Below are 22,175 nucleotides of genomic sequence, written 5' to 3'. Positions count from 1 at the left end.
GAAAAGTTCTATACATTCATACTACAAACACCGTTCCGAGTGAATCCGTGATATCTGTCCTTGTCACAAACATCAGATTTTCCTCAGGAGCCAAACGCTGCGTGCGACTCCTGTACGAGTGACGGTGAGTTACGGTCCCGGCCCCTTCCAAGGGCTACTGCAGCGCACGAGGCGCTGCGCTAATTAAGGCTGTATCAGCAACTCCGTTACCCCCGTGGCTTCCAGGGCAACCACCACTTTGCTATAAATCTGCTCTGGGACACTCGAGCTGTCAAATCTCCTCTAATATCCGAGTGATACTTCTCCCACCAAAACAGGCACGTCGATTCTTTCCGTTTATTTACAAGTATTCTTAAGACAAATTTAACTGGCAGAGGCAAGTAATTCTACTTTGATTTATAGTCTTTTGGCATTCAGGGCAAAATTAAAGTGCAAAGTATAAACTTCATTGCACGTTATAGTAATTTAGATTTTATGTTAAAATAAATCCTATTTAGGTGCCTCTATCTATTCACCTTGTCCAACTCAGCCATTTCCCTCTACACTTTGGTAAACATGTAGTTATATATAGATAGATAAATAGAATTTAAAATGTTTACCTTTATTTCACTACTGTGAACAATTCTTTCCTTCAGCACAGGAATGGATCCACCTATTCCTAGCAGTAATGCTTTTTGAATTTATCAGCTAGCTAAGTTAATGTAAAATGATGCATAGTAAAAGGGAGATACTGAACTTGACTGGTAGAATACACGGGTAAAGCAAACAAGCACTTAAGAAGATTAACTGGAATAAATATGTCAAAAGTTGCCATATAATATGTGCAAAAATTGCTTACCAAGTATTTTAAACTTTGGTTAAAACTTTCAGATTGAAGTTTTACAGAAACATTATGGAAGCAACACAAGTGATTACAAACACAGGAATGAGGTAAGTTATTATTAGTGCAAAAAGCGAGCATATGCTAAAAGCAAAGCATATGGAATTAAAAAAAAAAAGAAAAAAAAAAAAGAATGAATCCAATGGAAGTTTTAATACAAGACCCAAAAGGTCTCTTGTAAACATTGGTATTTACAAGTTTTAGATTTGTACAACTACAAAAGGATAATCCTAAATATTAGTAGTGCATTTACAATGTCCTTTTTTTTTTTTTTTTAATAAGAGAAATGACTAAGTTTCTTTTTCCTTTTAAATCGTCAGGGAATATCTTTCAAGATTAAGATATTTGTTACAAATAGTAGAAAAATCACTTCTTTACAAAAAGTATATATTAAAATATTTATACATTTTAAGTTACTATATAATAACTGGAAATTTTTGCCTTATACTCAGACACCACAGTGCAGCACGTGGTGTAAAACATGGAAACCAGTCAGAACTTGCTCATACACCAAATCTTTATGGATTATCCGTGCAAGATCTGCAACAATCATTGGAACTCTACACAAATACTGCTGTATATGCCTTTTTTTCCTTCCTTTTTTCCCCTCTAAATTTGAGGGCATGAAAATTTTAACTAAAACTATCAGAAAGGGCTACTGGATAGAGTATGGGCCTCCACTCCATCCACTTTAATATAATTAATTCTCTATTATATGGTAGTTATACCTGAGCAAGGCCATATAACGTTGATGTTTCAAAAGTAAAAAAAGGTTATATAATTTTAAAGATAAAAAAACAATGCAAAAATAAAATATTTGTAGCATTTACAAATAGTACAAGAGTTACATTAAACACTACATTCAAAACTCGAAACTTATGCTGCTGTTTCTACTTGGAGCTTGATGTTTTCATATCTGCAAAGAGAAGGAAACATCGGTAAACTTCTCATATTTCATCTCACCTACACCGACAAACAGCTTATAGCGGCAAATACTATTTTGGAGTTCCAGGATACGGATCATTGTTGAAACCCTTGCCACCTAAATGGCCTAAAGAGAGTGTTATAGGGAACATGATGAGAGAGAGACAACTTGCACAAGCCCCGCGCAAGGCAGAGCTGCTGTGTGGCACAGGGATGGGAAGGAGTGGGAAGGTCTCTCCTGGCTGGGAGCTGGATTTCGCCAGCTGCTCAGACCACATCCTTAAGCAGATCACTGCATCACCAAGCCAAGAAAATGCCAGTTGCAGCATCCTAGGGGGAAAATAATCCCTCTCCTTCCCTGGCCTCTGGCATTTATACAGCTGCACTGCAGGCCCCAGCAAAGAGCTGATCAGGCTGCACTTTATTTTCATCTTTATTTGCATCTTTATTTTCAGCTCACCCACAGCCAATTCATTATGAAGCTCTCCTGGCTGTAACACAGACTTCAAAAGAGCTTATGTTGGGCACAAAAAAGCCTTTACCTTGAAGCCATCGGACTTGTGTGGCCGGTCCGTATCCTCTCTCGTTCTTGGCAGAAATCCTGAACACTATAGCAGGCCGGGACGTATAATCAACGTGAGCATTGGAGAGCTGGGTAGCAGTCACTGTGCAAGAGGTTTTAAGACCGCAGTATATTCTCATAAACACAAGCTGATTTGGATTTTCCTGTAACTGTGTGGAACGGATTGCTAAATAAGCAGAATATTCTAAAATATTTCCAGAAGGTGAAGCAGGAGGCTCCCAAGAAAGATGAATACAGTCTACGCTCTGGGAAAAGAAAAAGAAAGCAAGAAAACACATGATCCTGTTCAGGTAATGAAGTATACATGCACCCCAAACCAACCACACACACACTTGTACTCCAAAGAACACGTGAAAATTCCAACCTATTCGAAATTCCAACTTATTCTTCATTTCTTTACGCCAGAAGCAAGTGAGCATTTAGGCTTCCAGCACAAAGGCAGAGCTAAAACTGCCAAAGGGCATTTGGGAAAATTAGAACACTCATTTTCTGGGCCATTCAAGATGAAAAATAAAATAATATATATATTTTTTACTTCCACAAATACAGCACAGCTTGAAGGTAGCAAGTTTCACTAGTGTAAAATACAGTATGTCATGAAAGTGAAACCCCAAACAAGAAAATTCACCTATCAATAAAACATGTAACAAGTTACAAAAGCCACAAAACAAAAACAATCAAGCCCCCCAATAAAAGCCTCTTGATTTTAAAGCTCTCAGATAGAACTTGGTGGGGTAACAGTTTAAAAGAGACATCCATTTAACAATTAGCAATTTAAGGATACAAATGCATCCTAACATGCCAATTCAATTGTTCTTCCAACAGCCATACAATTTTACCACTTCTTTTATGTGAAAAGAAAATTAGAGGTCAAAACATTATGATTCTTTGGAGGTAATGATACGTCTTTTGGACTTTTTTTTAAAAACAATGTAAAGATCTATAAAGTTAAGGGTACAGTAAGAAAAAAATTACAGGATGATTGATAAAGATGTGTTTCTGGCAATAAAGTCATTAGGACCTAAAATAATTCTTTATACTAAAATTTTTAAAGAATACTTCATTGAACAGAAACCACCAGTGACACTAATTAATATAACTTTCACTTAAAAAAAACAAACAACAAGAACAGAAAATACAAAGCAAGCTCAACACCAATAGAAAATACAAGTTCCTAGATTAAGTTTGTAAGCAGAATATTATTCAGCAGAACTAGTATTACCTCTATTTCTCACCTTGCTGATTTTGACAGTTGAAGGAGCTCCAGGAAAACCAGGAATGCAAGTCTTGAATTCACTGACTTTACTGAAGGGGCCAACACCACAACCATTAATTGCAGCAACTCTGAACCTGTACACTGTGCCTGGGAAGAGATCCTGTTTCTTAAGTAATCTATAGTCTGGAACATCTGCCTTTTCCTTCTGAAAATAAAAGCAAAATTTGTATTAAGTCTTAAAGTATTCCAAACACTTCATCTAAAAAGCATACGCAAGTTGAGAACTGATTTATCTCACTCTATTCAAGTTCATTAAAACACTTCTGTACTTAATTCAGAATTCACAGAAAGGTTATGACTGAAGGCTGACCTACTTAAAAATAACTTACCTAGGTAATATTATGAGACTAAGTCTCTAATAAAAAAACCCAAACAAACAAACAAAAAAAATCAAAACCCATAATATATTAAGCTCATTAAGATGTGGAATATTTATAGTAAAGTGTTTTCTGGGAAAAAAAAAGAAGTGTTCTATTCTTTTGTTACTGTCCCAAAAAAAAAAAAAAAAAAAAAAAAAAAAAAAAAGAACTCTTGGTTTGATGTTTGATCTATTCTACAAATACATTCTAGGAAGTCTACAAGTTTAGGATGCAACAGGCCAGTGTAATTGGTATTTACAGAAGTATACAGAGAATGTCAAGAGATTTTGGGGGTGCTCAAGTTGCCTGTTATTATGTACCTATGGACCAAAAACAGTTAAAATCCACCCACAAGTTTCATTTTCTCTAATGTGCCATATGGGCAAGCGCTAGCTCTAAGCATAGGACACAAAAGCTGTTCCTAAAGAGCACAGCTCTGGAAGGCAGCAGAGACCACTTCAGTGAAATGAAAGCACACTGAACCATTTGCTGCTGGGTGGGTTACATACAACTGTCTGTGGTCACTTACACATATTTAGCATGAGGGATTTTGGTTCTGAAATCAACTCGAGCATCTCTAACCAAAGCAGCCTCCTGGCTTGTAGGTGCTTCTGCCCATTTAAGTGAATATACTCAGCAGCTTTGCTTCTTTGGGAGGGCATAGAGAGGTTGGGGCCAAACTCTTCTCAGCAACAGGACAAGAGGCAACAGGCAAAAACAGAAATGCAGGAAGTTCTGCCTAAACTTGAGGGAAAACACCTTTACTGTGAGGGTCACTAAGCACAGGAACAGGCTGCCTGAAGAGGGTGTGGAGTCTCCATCCCTGGAGATATTCAAAGTTGTCTGGACACAATCCTGGACCACGTGCTCTAGCTGACCCTGCCTGAGCAAGGGGGTTAGACTAGATGATGCCCAGAGGTCCCTTCCACCCTCAAATATTCTGTGATTCTAGTTCACTAAAAAAAATCATTAATACATGTTTTAGCTATCAAAACTGAAGATACTTTTCAAGTTGTATGTGCATAACATTTTCATAGCTAAGCTTATATGTGCAACAACCTAAGTCAGAAAAATCTAATCAAAAAGACACTACAGCTCTACAATTCTATGTTTAGACTTTTTAAACATTCAAACTTATGTCTTATTCATTGTGTCTTAATCATTTGTAAGTGAAGAAAAAAAATAAAATACCATACACTGAAAGAAGCATTATATTTTTGAAGAATTTTTACTAGTTTGAGAGTTTAAAATCATTTTCTAATGTTACAGATAACACCATGGAAAGAATTTCCATAGCACTGGAATAACACTAAGAGCCTCCATATAATCACAGAAAAATGACAAAAGAAAATGCATTTAGAAAACAATAGAAAAGGTGAGCAAAAGTTTCCTATCTTATGACCATGTAGTTTGTGATACAAGCACCGTTTTCTGCTACGGCATCAGAAAATCCCACATTTTGCTGTTGGGCATATGGGCAACAGATTAGAAAATATGTGTGTGTGAGTGTGTTAGAGAAAAACCACCACCTACCTTGTTAGAGATGCTCAGGGTTTCCTCTGGCAGCAGGTAGAACTGGCTCACCACTGCAGTGTTGTTTTTAAAAATTCCAACATCATACCACTGTCGATCCCTTGTTTTCACCGTTGACATCTGCCTTAGCGGAGTTTTCTAGTAATTGAGGAACATGTTAGGTATAGCACCCATACTTCAATGTCATATAAAAGAATCACATTTCAAGACTCAAGCATATGTAGGAGAGAACCCCTATCACATCAATAAGTTACTTTCTCATACATCAAAAGAATATACACTTTTTGGCAAAATTCTGTTCAAAATCAGTTGGTTCTTAAACACCCATTTAGACACAGTCCACCATTTACAAAAAAACAGAATAGCTGTAATTGGCATGACATCTCTGACAGCCTGGTTTAAAGGGTGAAGGGAAGAAATTAGAAGGTCTAGAACGAGGTGTCTATAGCAGCACATAGTTGTGAGTTAATCCATCTCAGAGGTCCAAAGGATTTTGCAGTGGGGTCCAGCCTCAGGAGCTCTACCTGGGATTTGGGGCAATCCCTCTGCCCCAAACATTCTCTCAAAGAAGTAACTGCTGAATTTTCTCACAGCTGAGCAAGGGCCTCTGCTGCAGTGGGGGGCTCCTGGGAACTGCTCCTGACTTCCTTGCCCGTCTCCAAGCACCAAGGAGGGTCCTTGGGTGCTCAGTGCTGCCCAGCACAGGCAGACACTGTCCCTGCTCGCATGGAAGATGGGGCGGGAGAAGCAGCTGCTATTACCAAAACACCCCAACCCTTTAGCAGCAGCTGCTGCTTCCCATCCTTAGCTCCTCTCTTTGAGGCAACAGTGGCACCGTGGTTTTGTGTATTAAGGTGTAAGCAGGTGAAATAGTAGGCATTTACTTTTTCAGGCAGTATTTACAGCTTGCATAGCCAGTCCCCATCTCCTCTAGGGAAAAACATCAAGATGTCAGTTCAGTTACGTTTCAAAGCTACAGATCAGCAGCTAACACTACATCTGATCTAATACATACTTCATATTAAATTCAATTATGCAGACAGAAAAACATCTTTACATTTGCAAGTCATGCAGCAGAGACCATTCTACCATGCCAATCGATAAAAATGATTTAACGTGTGAAACACAAACTGTATCTCCTCCCAACTACACAACTGCTAGTGAGGCTCAAATCAAACCCGCACAAAGCAATGAGTTCTACAACAGAAAACATTCACCCCTGTATAATTCATTCCAAGCCCTAAACGTACATTTTGTTTCAAAGAGATATACACAAAGCAAAATAAAAGAACCTTTAGGACTAATCAACTGTAGAACAATAAAGATATCAATTTTATTAGAATTCTTCAGACTTACAGAAGAGTGAGTATCATTTGTCTGTCCAATATTAACTCTTGTTGAAGGGGTGACAAAAGCAGCTCCAGCAGCTGGAAACAAAAAGTTATATTAAAGATTAGTTTATGTGAAAAATTGCACACAAAGTCCACATAAAACGAAAGTTGCCACAGACAACCATTTACAGTTGCCTGATGAAAGAGTATGCTTAAGATTTCTTTTGCATGCAGTTTTATTTATAATATGAGCAACTATTTAGAGCTTGTTTCATATTCACAGAACAATTTCAAGAGCACAGTTATTACCAGCAACCATAGTTAAAAAGCAGACAGAAGACAGGACAAAGAAAATCCTAACAATTGACAGAAAAAGGAGTTATGGAATCAATATGGAATATCTGTGAACAGATAAACTAAACATCCCATTTAGGCACACACTGATGACACTATACGAACAGCTTAAGCATTAAATCTTTCATTTTTAAATGAAAGCAATTCATTTTTAAGATAATGCTAACAAATTGGAAAATAACTTACTTTTACATTTCAAATTGAATCTTAAAGTGCATGAACAAAGCAAGGGAATATTAGTATTGTGATTTGTGGTTTTTGGGTTTTACTTTTAAAACACTCTCTGGTAAAAATTAAACTACTAACGTAGGGTCAATATGAAAAACAGTTCTCTACGCAGTACAAGAGCAGGACAAGTAGCAAGAACAGCTTGTTGGTTTTCATGTAAAACAAAAATCTTAAAAAAAAAAAAAAAAAAAAAGAATATCTTAAGTTCCTTTATTGCTGCTTTGCTGCTTATTGATTTCTCAGGCAGACTGAAACGGACAAATTAGAGACTGTAATTATCAAAATTAAAAATGTCCAAGGTTGCTATTTACAGACTTCTGCTGACTAAAGACAGCAGACACTCACTGCAGGATGACAGATGTGCTACAAGCACCCAAGCTGGCTGCCACTACTGCTTTAAAAAAAAGCTTGTGCATAAATAAAGACGTAAAGGACTTTTTCACTTACAGAAATCAAAGTAATTTACAAAAATATAAAAGGAATATCCTGATTTTAACAGATGTATAACTCCTGGCAGAGATCATTCAGGCTGCCCAAGGTCATCAATGCCCAGAGCCCTATCTCAATCCCAGGTACTAATCAAGATGAGAATCCCACCACACTAGAGGAACTCTGATGGCCTTAGATACATATGGCTCAAAATACAGTATGTGAAACACATTTCAAACCTTCAGATTTTGAATTGAATGTTGTTAGTGAAGTTTCATCTTTAACAACTGCCCCATTTGTACTTGATGATTCAGTTTTAACAGCCTGCTGGGTTACCATAGTTTGTGTGCTGGAGACAGTACTGCATACAGAGGCATCAGGATTTACAGTTCGTTTGTCCAAGTCATGTAATTCACCTACATTTGCTGAAGTCTGAGGACCTTAAACAAAGAAAATATTAACCAGGAGTCAACACTGACAGTACTTAACACATCTCAACTTGATCTAACGACTTTAGTGTGACACAAAAGCTCAGTGTTTCCTCTGAGTTTAGCCCAGCTTTAGGCCAGTGCTGATTATTTTCACTCCTAAGACTTTCCTTGGCTATTTAGCTTAACAATACCGTGTCTATATACTTAGAATAGCTGGACTCAACCCCACTGAATTTAAGGCATGTCAGAAAGATGCCTGAATCAGACCCCAGTGATCTTCTATTTCTTCCACAGTCAGAGAACATGTGGCTCTCTAAGTCACATCACATCTTAAATGAGCTAATAACTTTTTACTATTAACAGAGATAAGTACTGTCAAAGGGAGCCTGGGGTTGCCACAATCTTCATTTAAATGTCTCATCTGAATGAGATTAATCTGGTCCTGTCAATCTGGTCTTTGACATTAACAGGGCTACTTATGCTCAGGAGTAGACATATTTGCCATCATACTAATAAATATACTGAGAATTTCATGTTCCTTGCAACATTTCAAACATCTCATGTTTCCTCACTTCATCAAAATTCTAAAGCGTAGGTACAGTAATAGGTAGCACAAGGGTTATTTTTAAAATAAAAGGCATGTAAAATAACTTTAAGTGGCAAAACAGATATAATCTAAGTTTATGAGATGATTTTTAACTCTCATTTCTTAATTAACTTTTATTCTAATAGATATCTTACTTGAAGTACAAACAGGCAAAAGAGAAGGGGCATTTGATTCTTTGAATCCTGTAGCATCTGCATGGCTTTTCATAGTCTCTTGGGTAATCTTGTTCTCAGGTGCTGCAACCTTTTCTTTTCCTTCTATTTTTAATAATGAGTTGGATGAAAGGGAAACTTGGACCTAACCAAAACAATACATTTGTTAATGTTTAACTGCGAAGTCTAGACATTTTAGTTGCAAACATAGCACAAAAATGCTTGCTTAAAAATGACAAACAAACCCTCCGAACATATCCCCTGGCATTTTAAATTAAAGCCAGCAATGAACCTTGTAATCCAGCTTATTTTGTTGGCTTGAAAGTGTCTCTGTCCCGTTCTAAATTGTATCTGAGATTGGGCTCCTATTTTTGAACTAGTGGATGAAATATTAACACACAAATTTAGATTGTTGGAGGGGACAGGATGGGAGCAGGGGGAAAAATAAATAAATAAAAACACAAAACCCAGGGACTTCAATCACAGTGACAGAGGTTTTCAATTTTGGTTTTCCCAACGCAAACCAAAGATATTTCTACCACTAGTAAAATTCACAATGCAACTATGTGCACTTTCTACAAGTATATATTATCCAAGGTACTCAGTTAGGTACTAAGATCCAATACAGATCTGAGGCCTAACACAATTAAGTAAAAGTTTGAATTTCTTAAAATGTGATCCTTTACCTGCAGATTTAATCCTTTCCTTTTAAGCTGGCAAAGCAGCAGAACACCTACAACTGCACAACTAATGCACCTGCTAGGTTTATGCTGTAGAAAGAAAATAAGCTGTCAACACAACCCTAAGAAAGAAGGAACGTGACTTAGGTCTTTTACCTCCCACATTAATTTCACCAACACTTTGAAGATGAAAAGCATTTCTGCTGGTATCAGGTTCCCAGTTAGCATTCTGGAAACCAGTGCAGTGGCAGTTTCCTGTGTGTACTACCGTGAAGAGGTCTTCGAAAAAAGTGCAACTACCTCAACAGATTATTTTGTTTTTTTAAATGACTAAGAAGTATGCAGGGTCTTTGGGCCCTGAACAAGTATTTTGGCAGTTTGCTTGTTTCCTGTACTATGCCAATTAGGCTTTTTTTGAGTTTACACTTACGTTATTAGGAATGACATTATTTGTTTGGCTGGGATGATCCACCTTCATATCTGGATAAGGGATGCTAGTCAACAACTGTGGACTTTGATGAAGAGAAGAGGCACCTTTAAGGTAAACAAAAGCAAATTCCCATCAGTTGCATAAAGCCCAATATTAATGTTAGGTGCAATCTATTCTAGTAAGAAAGAGTGAGACCCAATGCTGTACAATAGATTCGGTGGTAAGACAGAGATGAAATTGTAAGGGCAAATAGTTAAAATCCTACTCTCATGGTCCCCTTTCTCAAATCACACCCAGCATTATACAAATTCTCCATAATTACGGGAGTTTTTATGCACAATCTACATTGATATAGACATTTTGTAAATAAGCAAAGTTTCAGAGTCTCTCTTTAAATATTTAGGATTTTTTTTTTTTAAATAAACTCGTGGTAAGTACTTACACAAAGCCCTATTCCACCTTTGGACAAACACAAGCACAGAGATCTGGCAAGTACCTTGTGAAGTGAGCAGCGATGCCTCAGGAACCCCAGCACCAGGTGTTCCAGACGCTGGTGGCACCGGCGAGTCAGAATGTAGCTGGAGTAGATACCCTTCGACTGTAGGTACTTCATCCCATTTCACTTGAAAAGAGTTAGTTGTAGCTCTAATCAGCTGTACCTGGGAAGGGGCTGGAGGTTTCTCTACAAGGAAGCAATAAAACAGACAGTATGTTTGAAATTGCCTTCCTTTATCCCTTTCAGAAATGACTGTATAATGCATAGCCCACCCCAGCTACTCTCTCTCTTCTGAGAAATCTTTTTGATTACTCTAATGTTCTCATCTTTCTGCTAGAGCACGCAATAACCCTTGCTCAGCAGCACTATTCCCATTTTCTCCCCCCTTATACCATGTCAAGGCCCTGCCAAAAAATAAGCAACCATCATGCCAGCTATTAATGACTAACTAGTGCTTCAGAATTCCCTTCTGAAGGAACAATTTTGTCCCTTCTCATATTAAACAGTATCTTCTTGCAGTCCAGGAGATGAGGAAGCAGCAGCAGCAATGATCCCAAGAGAAGGAGAGGTTTGGTAAGAAAGGGTAAGTAGGAACAGCCAGAAAGAAGCCAGGAACCCTGAGTTTAGCAACCCCCTTTTTAGTACAGCCTGAATCTATCAACTGTAACACATGATAGAGAATTTAGCCAAAGTTCTCTTTCAGAGGTTTTAAATAAGCCTCCCTGTATTTTATAATTTATAGTTGTATTTTCCAATCGACCACCAAAAGAAGGCTGCTTTAACAGAATGAGCTTTAGAGTTTAAAGCATCTTTTAAGCTTGCTACAGCTTTCGAGCTTCTGAACACTGATAATGCCAATTTTCCATATGCAAATAATGTATGGAACATAGTACAGGCCTCTATTTATTTATTTATGACTCACCAGTATCAAGGTACCAAAGATCTTTGCAGCAAACTTGATTGTTCCAAGCTTTTCTGTAACCATCTCTACCACTCCAGATATACAGACGAGTGCCCACAGCTACAGCACAGTGTCCTGCTCTTGGCCCTGGTAACAAGTTACTTTTGTCCTCCTGGCAATCTGAGATCAGACCTATCCATTCTGTGGTATCTAGTAAATGAAACTTGAAAAAATCAGTTTCTAGATCATTACCAAAACAAGAAATACATATGTTAGTACACTTAAGAACTCAGAGAAAATGAAAATAAATCACCTCTGTTTTATAGATGATTGCAATTAAATTTTCAGCATCTGCTGGCTTTTAAAATTACACCAAGGAGAAGGTCACCTGAACCAATATTCCAAACAATTTGCAATACATGAACAATTAAAACAGGACCAATTTTCTGACATCTGGTTGTCTCTATCAGACAAACACAAAATGAGAATTTGAAAATTCAAGGACAATTCTATCACAGTTTAGTAACAAACTAATTTCAGATGCAGCTATATTCTACATGAAGCAGGTGTATTCATACCACCTAATATTGAAGTTCCACGAATAAAAATGTGCATTGACAAACCAGCTGAGTATTCCCGAAAGGCTATCCCAAAGACTATTCAAAGCAAACAGGTAAATTGACAGTAAAAATCACATTCAAAGAATGATGTTAAAACTGAGGCCAACTAGTTTTTACAACCCTGTACTCAGGGTCTTAGGTTTTTCAAAATATTAATTTCACTCTGCTAGGAAAGTATTAAAAATACCCACTCCCAGAAGGGCAGAAGGACTAACCCAAATTTAGGTAAGAAAATGAACCGGTACATTTCCATTCACCATCATGAGAAGAAATTTCACCTCCTGCTGACTGGGGAACCCATCCACCAAACACATACATTCTGAAATATAGGAAAAAAGAGAAGAGGGGGGAAAAAAAAAAAAAAAGCTAATTAGCATTTCCAGGCCTGCTGCATGTGCTCTCTCAAACCAGGACAAAACAGAAAATTTCCAGAGCTTTGCAGTTCTGGTTTACAGCAGATTTTGTTGATGTCTACACTCTTTAGAAAGTCTTGTTGCATACAGTCAGCATTTGAAGTTATCTGTAGGTTTTCTAATTATTTTCTGAACTTAACTCCTGGAAGCAGAGTTTAATACTGTATTTTGATTATAAATTACCAAACTGTTAATGCTGTCTAAAAATCACACATTTACATGAGTTTTATACAACAGTTTACTGCAGACCTCTCAGTAAACCATTCTAAAATCAGAAGACAGATATCGAAGTCAGGTACCAAAATGTAGTGTCATGGTGCAGACTGCAATAATATTTTATATAAATAATAAAGGTAAGTTCTTGTGTCACTTCTTTCCCTCCTTGATTCTTTCTCCTCACCCCAACTTGTAAACCGATAATAAAAGGGTCTGAAATCTTCATCTAAGGACTGGATCAAAAGTTCACTTTGTCAAAACTCTTTCTCAAAATAAGCCACACCAGCAAGAAACAACATAACAAGGAACAGATTACAGGGCAAAACTGGCCCACAGAAGCATGGAATGGTTGTGCCCAGAACTAGTTCTCATCGTTGGGCAGTTTCTTTGTAGAGCTAGTTCACTGTGTCACTCAAGTCGGCTTCTGACGGAGCAGCTTAGGGCAAGTTGTGACCAACTCCAAAACTCAGAGATACATTAAGAAATGGAAACTTAGATGCTGGGCAGATCCTGCTGGCTGGAAACACTGACAGTTACATAACTATGGCACTGCATAATTTCCACTGAGGGAGGACAACAGAGGTAGAAGGGCACTCTACAGGGCCAACGGTTCATACTGAGCAGTACTGGGAAAGCATCATCATTCTCCTACTAGGTGTACCTTTCTATAGTTGAGCTTTTAACAACAGACATACTTGTTTCCTATTACATTGGCCGTATGGAGACTGCGAGGAAGTGGGACTGTCCCCTTAGTTTCTGGTCTTGACCAGGTCATGGTTTCTAAAAGAAAAAGAATAAAAATAAATAAATAAAGTTGCTACAGCATATTTCAGTTTATGAATTTTAGGAGGGAACACACCTCTAACTCATGCTCAACAAAAGAAAATTTCATCTTTTCATCTTTTTTACATTACCTGACTTTCATTAGTTATTAAACTGAGTTATTATAGTGACCCTTTTGAAAGCACTCTAAAGAAACAGATCATCTCACACCATAACCAACAGCAGTGAGAATTATTTATACAAGCAACACAGCATCTACCTCACTCCAAGAATTTCAGAAGGCTTAACACGTAGGTCCCAACAAAACCCATGGAACACCACATCATTAGTTTTCATACACTTGAGTTTTCCTTCATGCCTAGTTAGGCCCCTGCACTGACCTACAATCGCAAATGAACTCACCTATGTCAAGCTCCCAAAGATCATTAAGCCTACAGCCACACATCCCTCCAAAAATATACATCTTGGGACTTCCCACGTCCTTCCTGCAGTATACAATGGCTGTGTGAGATTCCCGGGGAGATGGCAAGATCCCTTTTGTCACTGGAATGCTCCAGCCCACAACTCCAGAACCATGTTGCAGCTCCAGTTCATAGAAATCATTTAAGTATCTAGGGTATTGTTGGGAGAAGGGAGGAAAAAATAAAAATAAAAAAAAAAAACAAAGTTACAAATGAGCCTGGGACCCCCAACTCTTCCAAATATTAGAGAATTCTCTGTCATAGAAGTGCTGTATTTTATCCAAATAATACCACCAACTCCAAAATTTAAGAAGTCCAACTTTTTCTTCTAAAAAAATAAGGAAAGTAAATAGAGACCATTACTCAATCTAGCATATTGAAGAGAGCACCAAACTAAGGAGGAATTGAAACAAAAATGATTTTGTATGTGTAATGATTATAACTTGTTACCTCTAAGAAAGTATGCTTTCATATGATATTAGGTAACTGTAGTCCACGAAAGAAACATTCAATATTAGTAACAAGATTCTTAGCAAAATTTGCTACATATAGATAAACTTGAAAAAAAGATAAAAAGTTCCGAGAAATGTGCTATCATGTGGGCATTAAAGATACAAACTTCTGCAACTATAAGGCAACAAAACTGGGGGGGCCAGGGGGAAAGGTTTTCTGAAGCGTTCAGGTTGGCCAACAGACAATTAGCCATTTCTGGCTGAACTTCTTGGCAAGATATTTTTAGATAATTATCTTTGAATCCTGGCATTCACACCAGATAACTTCTGTTTAAATGAGTTTCAAATTGCCAGCTGGTAGCTCCCTTGGTGCCCTCAACTGCAGGTGAATGCAGAAATAAAAGCTTCAGCTTTAGCATGGTTTTATTCACCAATAAGAAAAGCTGACTTCAACTGTTACTTTAAAGAGTTCCCAGGTGCATTTGTAACTGCTTTCCACAGCATTGTAGAGGAAACCAAACTCCCACTGTAAAGCCATTAATGACTGACAAGACATTGATTATTTAAGTAATTCTAATAAAATTCTAATAAAATAAAAGAGCAAAAAATATTAGGGAAATACATCAAGTCTATTCAGGTTTCCCTGGAAGAGTGTCAAAGCCCTTAGACAGGAGATTAGCAGAAGGAAAGTTAAAGCTTCTTAGCATGCAATGTCCCCAAAGCCCCACATAATTAAAACATCAGTACTGACTACAGAGGACAGCCCTCCCCAAATGTTCCTTTTCATTTCGTAGAAGCTGCTTTATCTAGTCATTTATTTTAAACATATTCAGTTCAGGCCAGATAAGCATACCTGGGAACATTATTATTTGAATCCTCACTTTCATTTGCCAGGCCACCAAATAAGTAGCACTTGTTACCATACAAAGAAAAGCTGTGGCCAAGTCGAGGACAAGGTGGTGAACCGGTCGAAGGAGCTTGAGGTTTTACTTTTTTCCAGAGCCATCGACTTGCCTTAAAGACAAAAAACCACAACATACTCAGATATATCTTCGATTTCAGTCAAACTAATGTTAACTGAGCTCCCAGGTTACATCAAGACTTTTACTTTGGATTTTTTCTTTAAGGAAATTACATCCTTTTCTTAAGGCATATGTTAACAGTAATATGAAAGTGCTAAGTTTCATGAAAATACCTTAAATACTTTATATTGCACTTGGACTCTTCTTTGCAGCTATTGATGAAAGTTTCTCTTTTTAAAATTATTTAACTTTTCTCCGCTTTCAAAATCTATATGCAGAGTTGACTTTCCCTTAAGCAGTGCAAATCTCATCTAACTTTCTACTGCAGCTCACAAGATAAAAACCTTGGTTCAAAAATACATAAAACAGTCCTTGAAACAGAAATACATTTATACATTTCCTACCTGCAATTCATATAAGTCATTACTGTATCTTCCATATTCAACCATTCCTCCAAAAACTAGTATTCTGGTACCATCACAAACAAATCCATGGGCTGCACAGCCTGGAGGAATATCTCCCCTTACAGCAGGGAGGAACCACTGATTTGTAGCTAAAAAGGAAAGGAGAAAAAAAGAATCAAACACAGATAAAGAACTGTGCATTTTTAAAATTCTCTGCTTTCTAAAAAATTACCTTTTACTTGTGTATGACTGCAAATGGGCTATTTAACTCTAATGAGTTTTTAAAGTAGTCAACTGAAAATCATATTTTTAAACATCTCTATCAAGCCAGTGTATGAAATGACCACATGGGGTTACTGTAACTCAGTCAGTTACAAAGGGTCACACAGCAATTTAATAGAATTGCCCAAAAATCAGTTAATGAGGAGCCTAAGTGCAGTTCTGCATAAAAGACACAGGCAAGCTAACTCAGAAAGAGCCAGCTCTAGAAAAAGACTTATTACAGCTTCAGCAGCATGGCAGTGTGCCTGGACTTAATAGCCCTGTTGAAAAACTAATTACACTATTCTGGGACCAACACTAACATCTACAGTGCCCTGTGCTGGCACATGGAAGAGAAGAGGCATAGTGACAGGAGAGAGCAACAGAGATGGCCTCACTTGGCACCACCACATTCTGATGCAGACTGTCCTGGAACTAAAGAGTTAAAGCAGATATTTTCACCTTTTCCCTAAGCTATTTCCCTGACTAAAAGGAAGGAAAGTATGAAATCAGATGCATGCCACAAACTTCGCTGTAGGGGCTCTTATCCTGAAAACCACCACACTCATCACTGTAGCAAGAGATGCCCAAATGTGGGCACCCCAGGCAACAACCCTGCAGCTCAGCCTGGCGAAACAATGGTACCCAGAGCCAAAACACCAGGCTGAACTGCAGCAACTGAGACATGCTCATTTCTGCTACTGTTGCAAAGGGGCAAACACTTTCAGTGGAAACCCCATGCAGATAAATCAAAGGCTGGCAGTGTGCAAGTCTTATCCAGAAGGCAGCTGTCAGACGCTCTGTTCTAACAGACAGCACATGTACTAACCAACAGCACCCTACAGATTACTTTTCCCAGCAGTGAAGAGATTATTTTTTTTCAAACAGAATCAAGTATAACTTTAAGCAACCGCTGAAAACTCTGCTCTGAAGAGCTCTCAGAAAAGGGTATTTTCCTTTTTCTCAGAAAAAGGTATTTTCATTTTTTGAATGAACTACCTCCAAAACATTTTCCTACTCCCAAATTTTGTCTCAGAAATCCACAGCAAGTACTTCACCGCCTTTATTCCTGCAGTGGCTTTGAATACGCAACAATATTGACAATTTTTACAAAGTTGATAAAGTAAAAGGGTAGTCAGAATGCTCTACCATCACTTTTTTTTTAAAAAAAAAGCTATATTCTATATTCTATTCTATACTCTATTTTAATCTATATTCTTCAAGCCAGCACTGAAAAGCAGAGAAGCGCCCAACGCGCCCATCTCCAGCCACACACTGAAGTTACACAAGAGCTCCCGGCCCTGCCCGGCATCATCCCGGAGCAGCAACTATGTAGGCATCTAATCCTCCCGAATACAGCCGGCCTCCGGCAGCTTCCTGTCTGGAAAAGCTCCCAGTGCCAACATACTTCTCCAACCAAGATCTGTTTTGCAGCACGCACAACATCGCGAGCTGTCACCAGAGCAGGGGGCTGGATTCAGCACTCGAGGAAAGAGGGTTTAAAACCGCCAGAGCCCCCCCTTCAGCCGAGCCCTGCCCGGTGACAGCCCCGCTACGGAGGAAGCAGCAACCCGCGAAGCAGACGCGCGTCTTCCACAAGCCTCTTCTTTTTCTTTCTTTCCTCCCCCCTCCCAGAAAACCGAATTAACCCCATCGGCACCGCTCAGCACAGCCGTGCCAGGCAAGCCAGGCGCAACGCCGCCTCCATGTCGGCTCCAGGCGGGATTTTAAGCCGGGGGAGGCAGCAGCGGGCCCGGGAGCGGAGGGAGGGACCCGGCGGCCCCGCTCGCCGCCCCTCGGCCGCCCGCAGCGCCCGCGGCCCGGCCCCGCCCCGCACCCGTGTTGTAGACGTGCAGCTCGTCGGCGATGCCCTCGTTGCCGCCGCCGAAGATGATGACCAGCTCGCGGATGGCGACGGCGCGGTGCCCGTGGCGGGAGCGCGGCACCGGCCCCGTGAACGACGACACCCGCCTCCAGCTCAGGCCAGCGGCGGCCGCCGCCATCTTACCGCCGCTCCCACAATGCACCGCGCGGAAGGGACCGGTCCCCCCGCCGCCCTCCCTGACATGGGGGGAGCGCCCAGACCGCGGGGGGGGGTGTCACGTGACAGCGGGTGGCGCCCGCCGGGCGGGGTGGGGGCAGGTCGCGCTTAACGGTCGTCGCCGTGAGGCGGCTTCGCGGTGCGGGGGGAGAAGATACACACACACATAAATAAATAAACAAACAAATAAACAAATATATGGAGACCGTAGTCTGGGGTTCCCTCCCACAGCGGCTGCGAACAGGGATGCTCGCCCGGTTCCTGCTCCCCAGCCAGGCCAAGGGGTTGTTCAGAAACCGGGGCCACGGGTGCGTGGGGCACCCACGTCGTCACGTTTGCTGCCCAGATGCCGTTCGGTTTAAGGCCTCGCGGTCCTCAAGTGCTGGGCGTTGGGCATTTAAATCCTCCTCAGAAATATACTGCTTTTTCTCTCTCTCTCTCTTTTTTTTTTTTCCTTATTTTTTCCCTCCCGTTTGTCAATGTACCCATCATAGGCAGGGCGTGTTGCCTGATATAGCCGGGGAAGAAATGACTTGTTGCTGCTTAAATACCAAAGATCGATATTAGCAACCGAGGTGTTTGGCCGAGTTTCGATTTTACAGTTAGCAACGGATGATCTGTGCAAACCCCAAGATCTCGATCTACAGGACAGAGGCTGCTCAGGATGCCTGTAAAAATGGAGTGTGTATTGAGTAAGGCTTGAGAGGGGGATTGCGGGAAAATGAGTCAAATAAAAAGGATAAAACAAAAACTAACTCCGGAGTAATGGAATACTAAAAAAAAAAAAAAAGTAATAGTTAATAGCTGTAGCCAGTACATGAGGGTTATATTTACCTCTCCTTTACATTTTTTCTTCCTGTAAGCAGTTCTGCAACAGATCAACTTACACACTAAATCAGACCGAGATAATACAGTTCAGGCATGTTTGAGACACACGGTTGAAAATCCACATTTTCAAATCCCCGGAACAGAATAATATATATATTAAAAAAAGTGTAAAATACAGTTTTTAAAAGCTTGGCTCCTCTTCATAAGTTTGCACTGTATCACACTCAAAAATACGAAGAGGAGTTTAGAATTGAAGCTTGCTAGTATTTATTTCTATTTCTAGTATTTATTTCTATTTCTAGTATTTATTCTAGTATTCATGAAAGCCTTGTGATGAAACAGTATTTTATCACAGAGAAGGGAGGGAGGGGTTATAGAATAAAAGGAGTCATATGGAAATAAAACTGCAAAACCATTGCAGAAGTGTTTAGGTGGCAGAGTATCTCTGTGTTCTAGTTCTTTTAATCCAAGTTCCCTCTGAGTCCAGACAAAACCCATGGGTTTAAATTCTGTGATTTCTCAAAGCTCTGAAAGTGAGGAAATTCAAGGAGGAACACATGTCCAGAGCTGAATTCTGCAAGTTTCTCATTGTATTCTATGTGGAAGAACCCCCTAAACAGACACTGGAAAAACTTTTCCATTTGGTCTGGACTTTACGCATGTTGTTGTTTGGCACTTGAACACTAGTTATTTGTTCACATACACCATAAATAATGGCTAGAAACTTAACCTGAAAGTAGGCTGTTAAAGCTTCTGGAAGAGCTTATTTCTCTTTCCTTCCCCTACCCCCTTAAGACTTTCTTTCTTTTTTTTTTTTTTCCCTTGTGGGATTTGTTTGCAATCTGCTAGATGAGGCTCGAAGGCCTGTTTGCCAGATCTAGGGCCGCATCATCGCTCGGCACATCTGGAAGTGGTTTATGGGCTCCCATTCCTTCGGTGCAGCGTCTGGGCTCCGAGCTGCGCCTCTGCAGCAGGGAAAGAAAAGAAAACCGGCACAACTTCCAAAGTAAACTTTGAAAAGTTTGAGAAAGGAGCTGGATTTTTAGAGTGCCACGGTGCCCAGTAAGGCCCTTGTGCAGGGTGCCGTGAAGGAAGACGATGGGCGAGGAAGCTCTGGCAAGCAAGCTGACAGCTGTGGCCCACCTAGGATCTGAGTAAATAGCTCCACAGCTCTTCAGGAGAGAGAGAGAGAAGTCTTGAACACTGTGCTGCCTTGAAGAGGTAAAGAGACTAATTAAGCAGGAAATATCTGAGGAGTAATGTCACTGTTTCTGAGCTTTCCCTTCTGCAGCCCCTCATCTTGTTGCAGCGCTTGGCAACGGAGTTAGGGATTGCCAGGTGCCAGGAGCAGGGGGGAAAAATGGGGAAGTGCTTGCAGAGGAACAAATATTCTACTGTTTCCCTAAAAAAATCAGTGAGTAATGCTTCTGATCTACTGAGACTTAGGAACTTTTTTGTTTTAGAACTTACCGTTTTGCTGTATTAGAGTCTTTCTGGATTTGGATCTTAGATGTTAAAGTGTGGTGTGATTTTTGTTGGTTTAATCGCCTCTGAAAATAACCTGAAGCTCTGACCAGGCAAGTTTCCTCTTGCAGTGGCCATCAGTTTTACTTGTGGTTATCCTTGCAAATGTTAATAAAGAGACTATACACTGAAATAAGTGGGTAATTGCTGTTAGCCTAAGTGAGGTTAAATGATTACTCCAAGAGTATAAGGGTTTCTTTTGTTATCTCAATGAGTAAACTCTTTAAACATGTAAGAAGACAGTACTTTTATGGGACATGAGAGAAGGATTTTTTTTCAAAACAGTTCTTTTGACCAATACCCTGATTTCCTGTTTATGCATATTAATGCCACATGAACAGAAGGGGATACTGGCGCGTAGAGAAGTACTGCAGATGTGAGAAGAATTTCTCTCAAAAATAGCCTCCTTCTCACTCTGATCACTCAGTCATCCTTTCAGTCATCTTTGAGAACACTTGAATAGATGCAAATATAAGTGCTTTGTAAACAAAGTCACATCTTAGCTCTGTGGTATTTTTTTTGTCATTTAACTGGTTAGAGAAAGTGGAGACTGATTTAGGATAGTCCCTAAGTTTAAGCACTAACCAATGAGACTGAGTCATTTTTTTGTGACTCAGCTTTCAAGAATTCTCGCTGCTGTACTCTTGCTGATTTGTTAATGAGGAATCAGAATAAACCTTATATATGCCTGGGATTGGCAATATATGCTTATCTGTGTATGAAAACACTGGAAAAAATGGTAGCACTGAAGCATAGACTACACTGGTCCCCTCCCTCCAGAAAAAAAAAAAATCTTTTTTTCTATTCATTAGCTTCTCACAAATCTCTAGCTTTTCCTGCAGCTTCAGTTCAGCTTCTTAGTTTTTTTTTTTTTTTTTTTTTTTTAAATTGTGAAGGTGAGAACATCAAAGAAATTCTGCTGAAACCAACTCTGCTCCCAACTGTGAATTTCCTTCATTGCTGCAGTCCAGAGGCAAGAAAAAGGCAAGAAAAAGGGTACTGAGGAGGCCGGACTGGCTAAACCTGCAAACTGAGTATAACCAGGGAAGTCTAGGACAAGAGAAGGGCCATGATCTTGTCTGGTGTAAACAAGTACACAGCTGTGGGAGCATTTGCAGCTGGGTCAGTCTGAGAACTCCTTCCTGCTGCAAATGTTTGCATCTTCCATCATCTGCTTTGTGTTTCTGCTAAAATTATCTTTAAAGCTGAGGGAATATTTAGATTACTGGGAATGATACAACACATTGGTGGCACTTGTACAATCAGCTGAATCCTTGATTTTGGAACAGATTCTCAGTCAGGTTTCTTCTCTTTGCCAAAGAGCAAAAAGGAAACATTAATGTTTGCTTCCAGTAAATGTTGTGGTTTTCCATAATTCTGTGGTTTAGGTACTATGTTAGTTCCTTTAAGGCATAAAGTCCCTTTTTTTTAGAAGTATAGTTTTAGGGAAGGCTACCTAGTTTTCATCAGTATCACAAATAATGTGCTTAAATTATAGCCACTTTACGTAAACTCTCCTCTTACCGATACTTTTGTTTGAATGAGGCTACTGTTAG

At 39.5% G+C, this 22,175-nt stretch overlaps 1 protein-coding gene across 1 annotated transcript; it reads right to left on the bottom strand.

Moving 5' to 3' along the window:
* Window positions 1-755: 755 nt before the first annotated feature.
* HCFC2 (host cell factor C2) lies at window positions 756-18,242 on the bottom strand. Its single transcript, XM_088521590.1, has 16 exons — window positions 18,064-18,242; window positions 15,966-16,114; window positions 15,393-15,553; window positions 14,029-14,237; window positions 13,539-13,623; window positions 12,430-12,533; window positions 11,616-11,804; window positions 10,694-10,879; window positions 10,198-10,301; window positions 9,070-9,232; window positions 8,137-8,337; window positions 6,912-6,982; window positions 5,556-5,693; window positions 3,623-3,808; window positions 2,347-2,632; window positions 756-1,796 (listed from the first exon to the last, which is right to left on the bottom strand). Exons 1-16 carry the CDS (start codon window positions 18,227-18,229, stop codon window positions 1,771-1,773), a joined length of 2,424 nt encoding a protein of 807 aa, XP_088377716.1. The 5' UTR covers window positions 18,230-18,242; the 3' UTR covers window positions 756-1,770.
* Between the last annotated feature and the right edge of the window lie 3,933 nt (window positions 18,243-22,175).

The sequence above is a fragment of the Tinamus guttatus genome, unplaced genomic scaffold (assembly GCF_059628265.1).
Source record: "Tinamus guttatus ecotype Peru unplaced genomic scaffold, ASM5962826v1 Tinamus_guttatus_pri_ptg000125l, whole genome shotgun sequence".
In the NCBI taxonomy this organism is placed as follows: Eukaryota; Metazoa; Chordata; class Aves; order Tinamiformes; family Tinamidae; genus Tinamus; species Tinamus guttatus.
This window is presented reverse-complemented; position numbering and strand designations above follow the sequence as displayed.

Excerpts from the sequence above, each read along its gene's own strand:
- HCFC2 (XM_088521590.1), bottom strand. The coding sequence starts at position 18,229 with ATGGCGGCGGCCGCCGCTGGCCTGAGCTGGAGGCGGGTGTCGTCGTTC. Across the intron at positions 16,115-18,063 it reads GCTGCACGTCTACAACACGG|CTACAAATCAGTGGTTCCTC; the intron begins GTGCGGGGCGGG and ends TTTCCTTTTTAG. Across the intron at positions 11,805-12,429 it reads ATTTTCTTACCTAAATTTGG|ATACCACAGAATGGATAGGT; the intron begins GTTAGTCCTTCT and ends TTCATTTACTAG.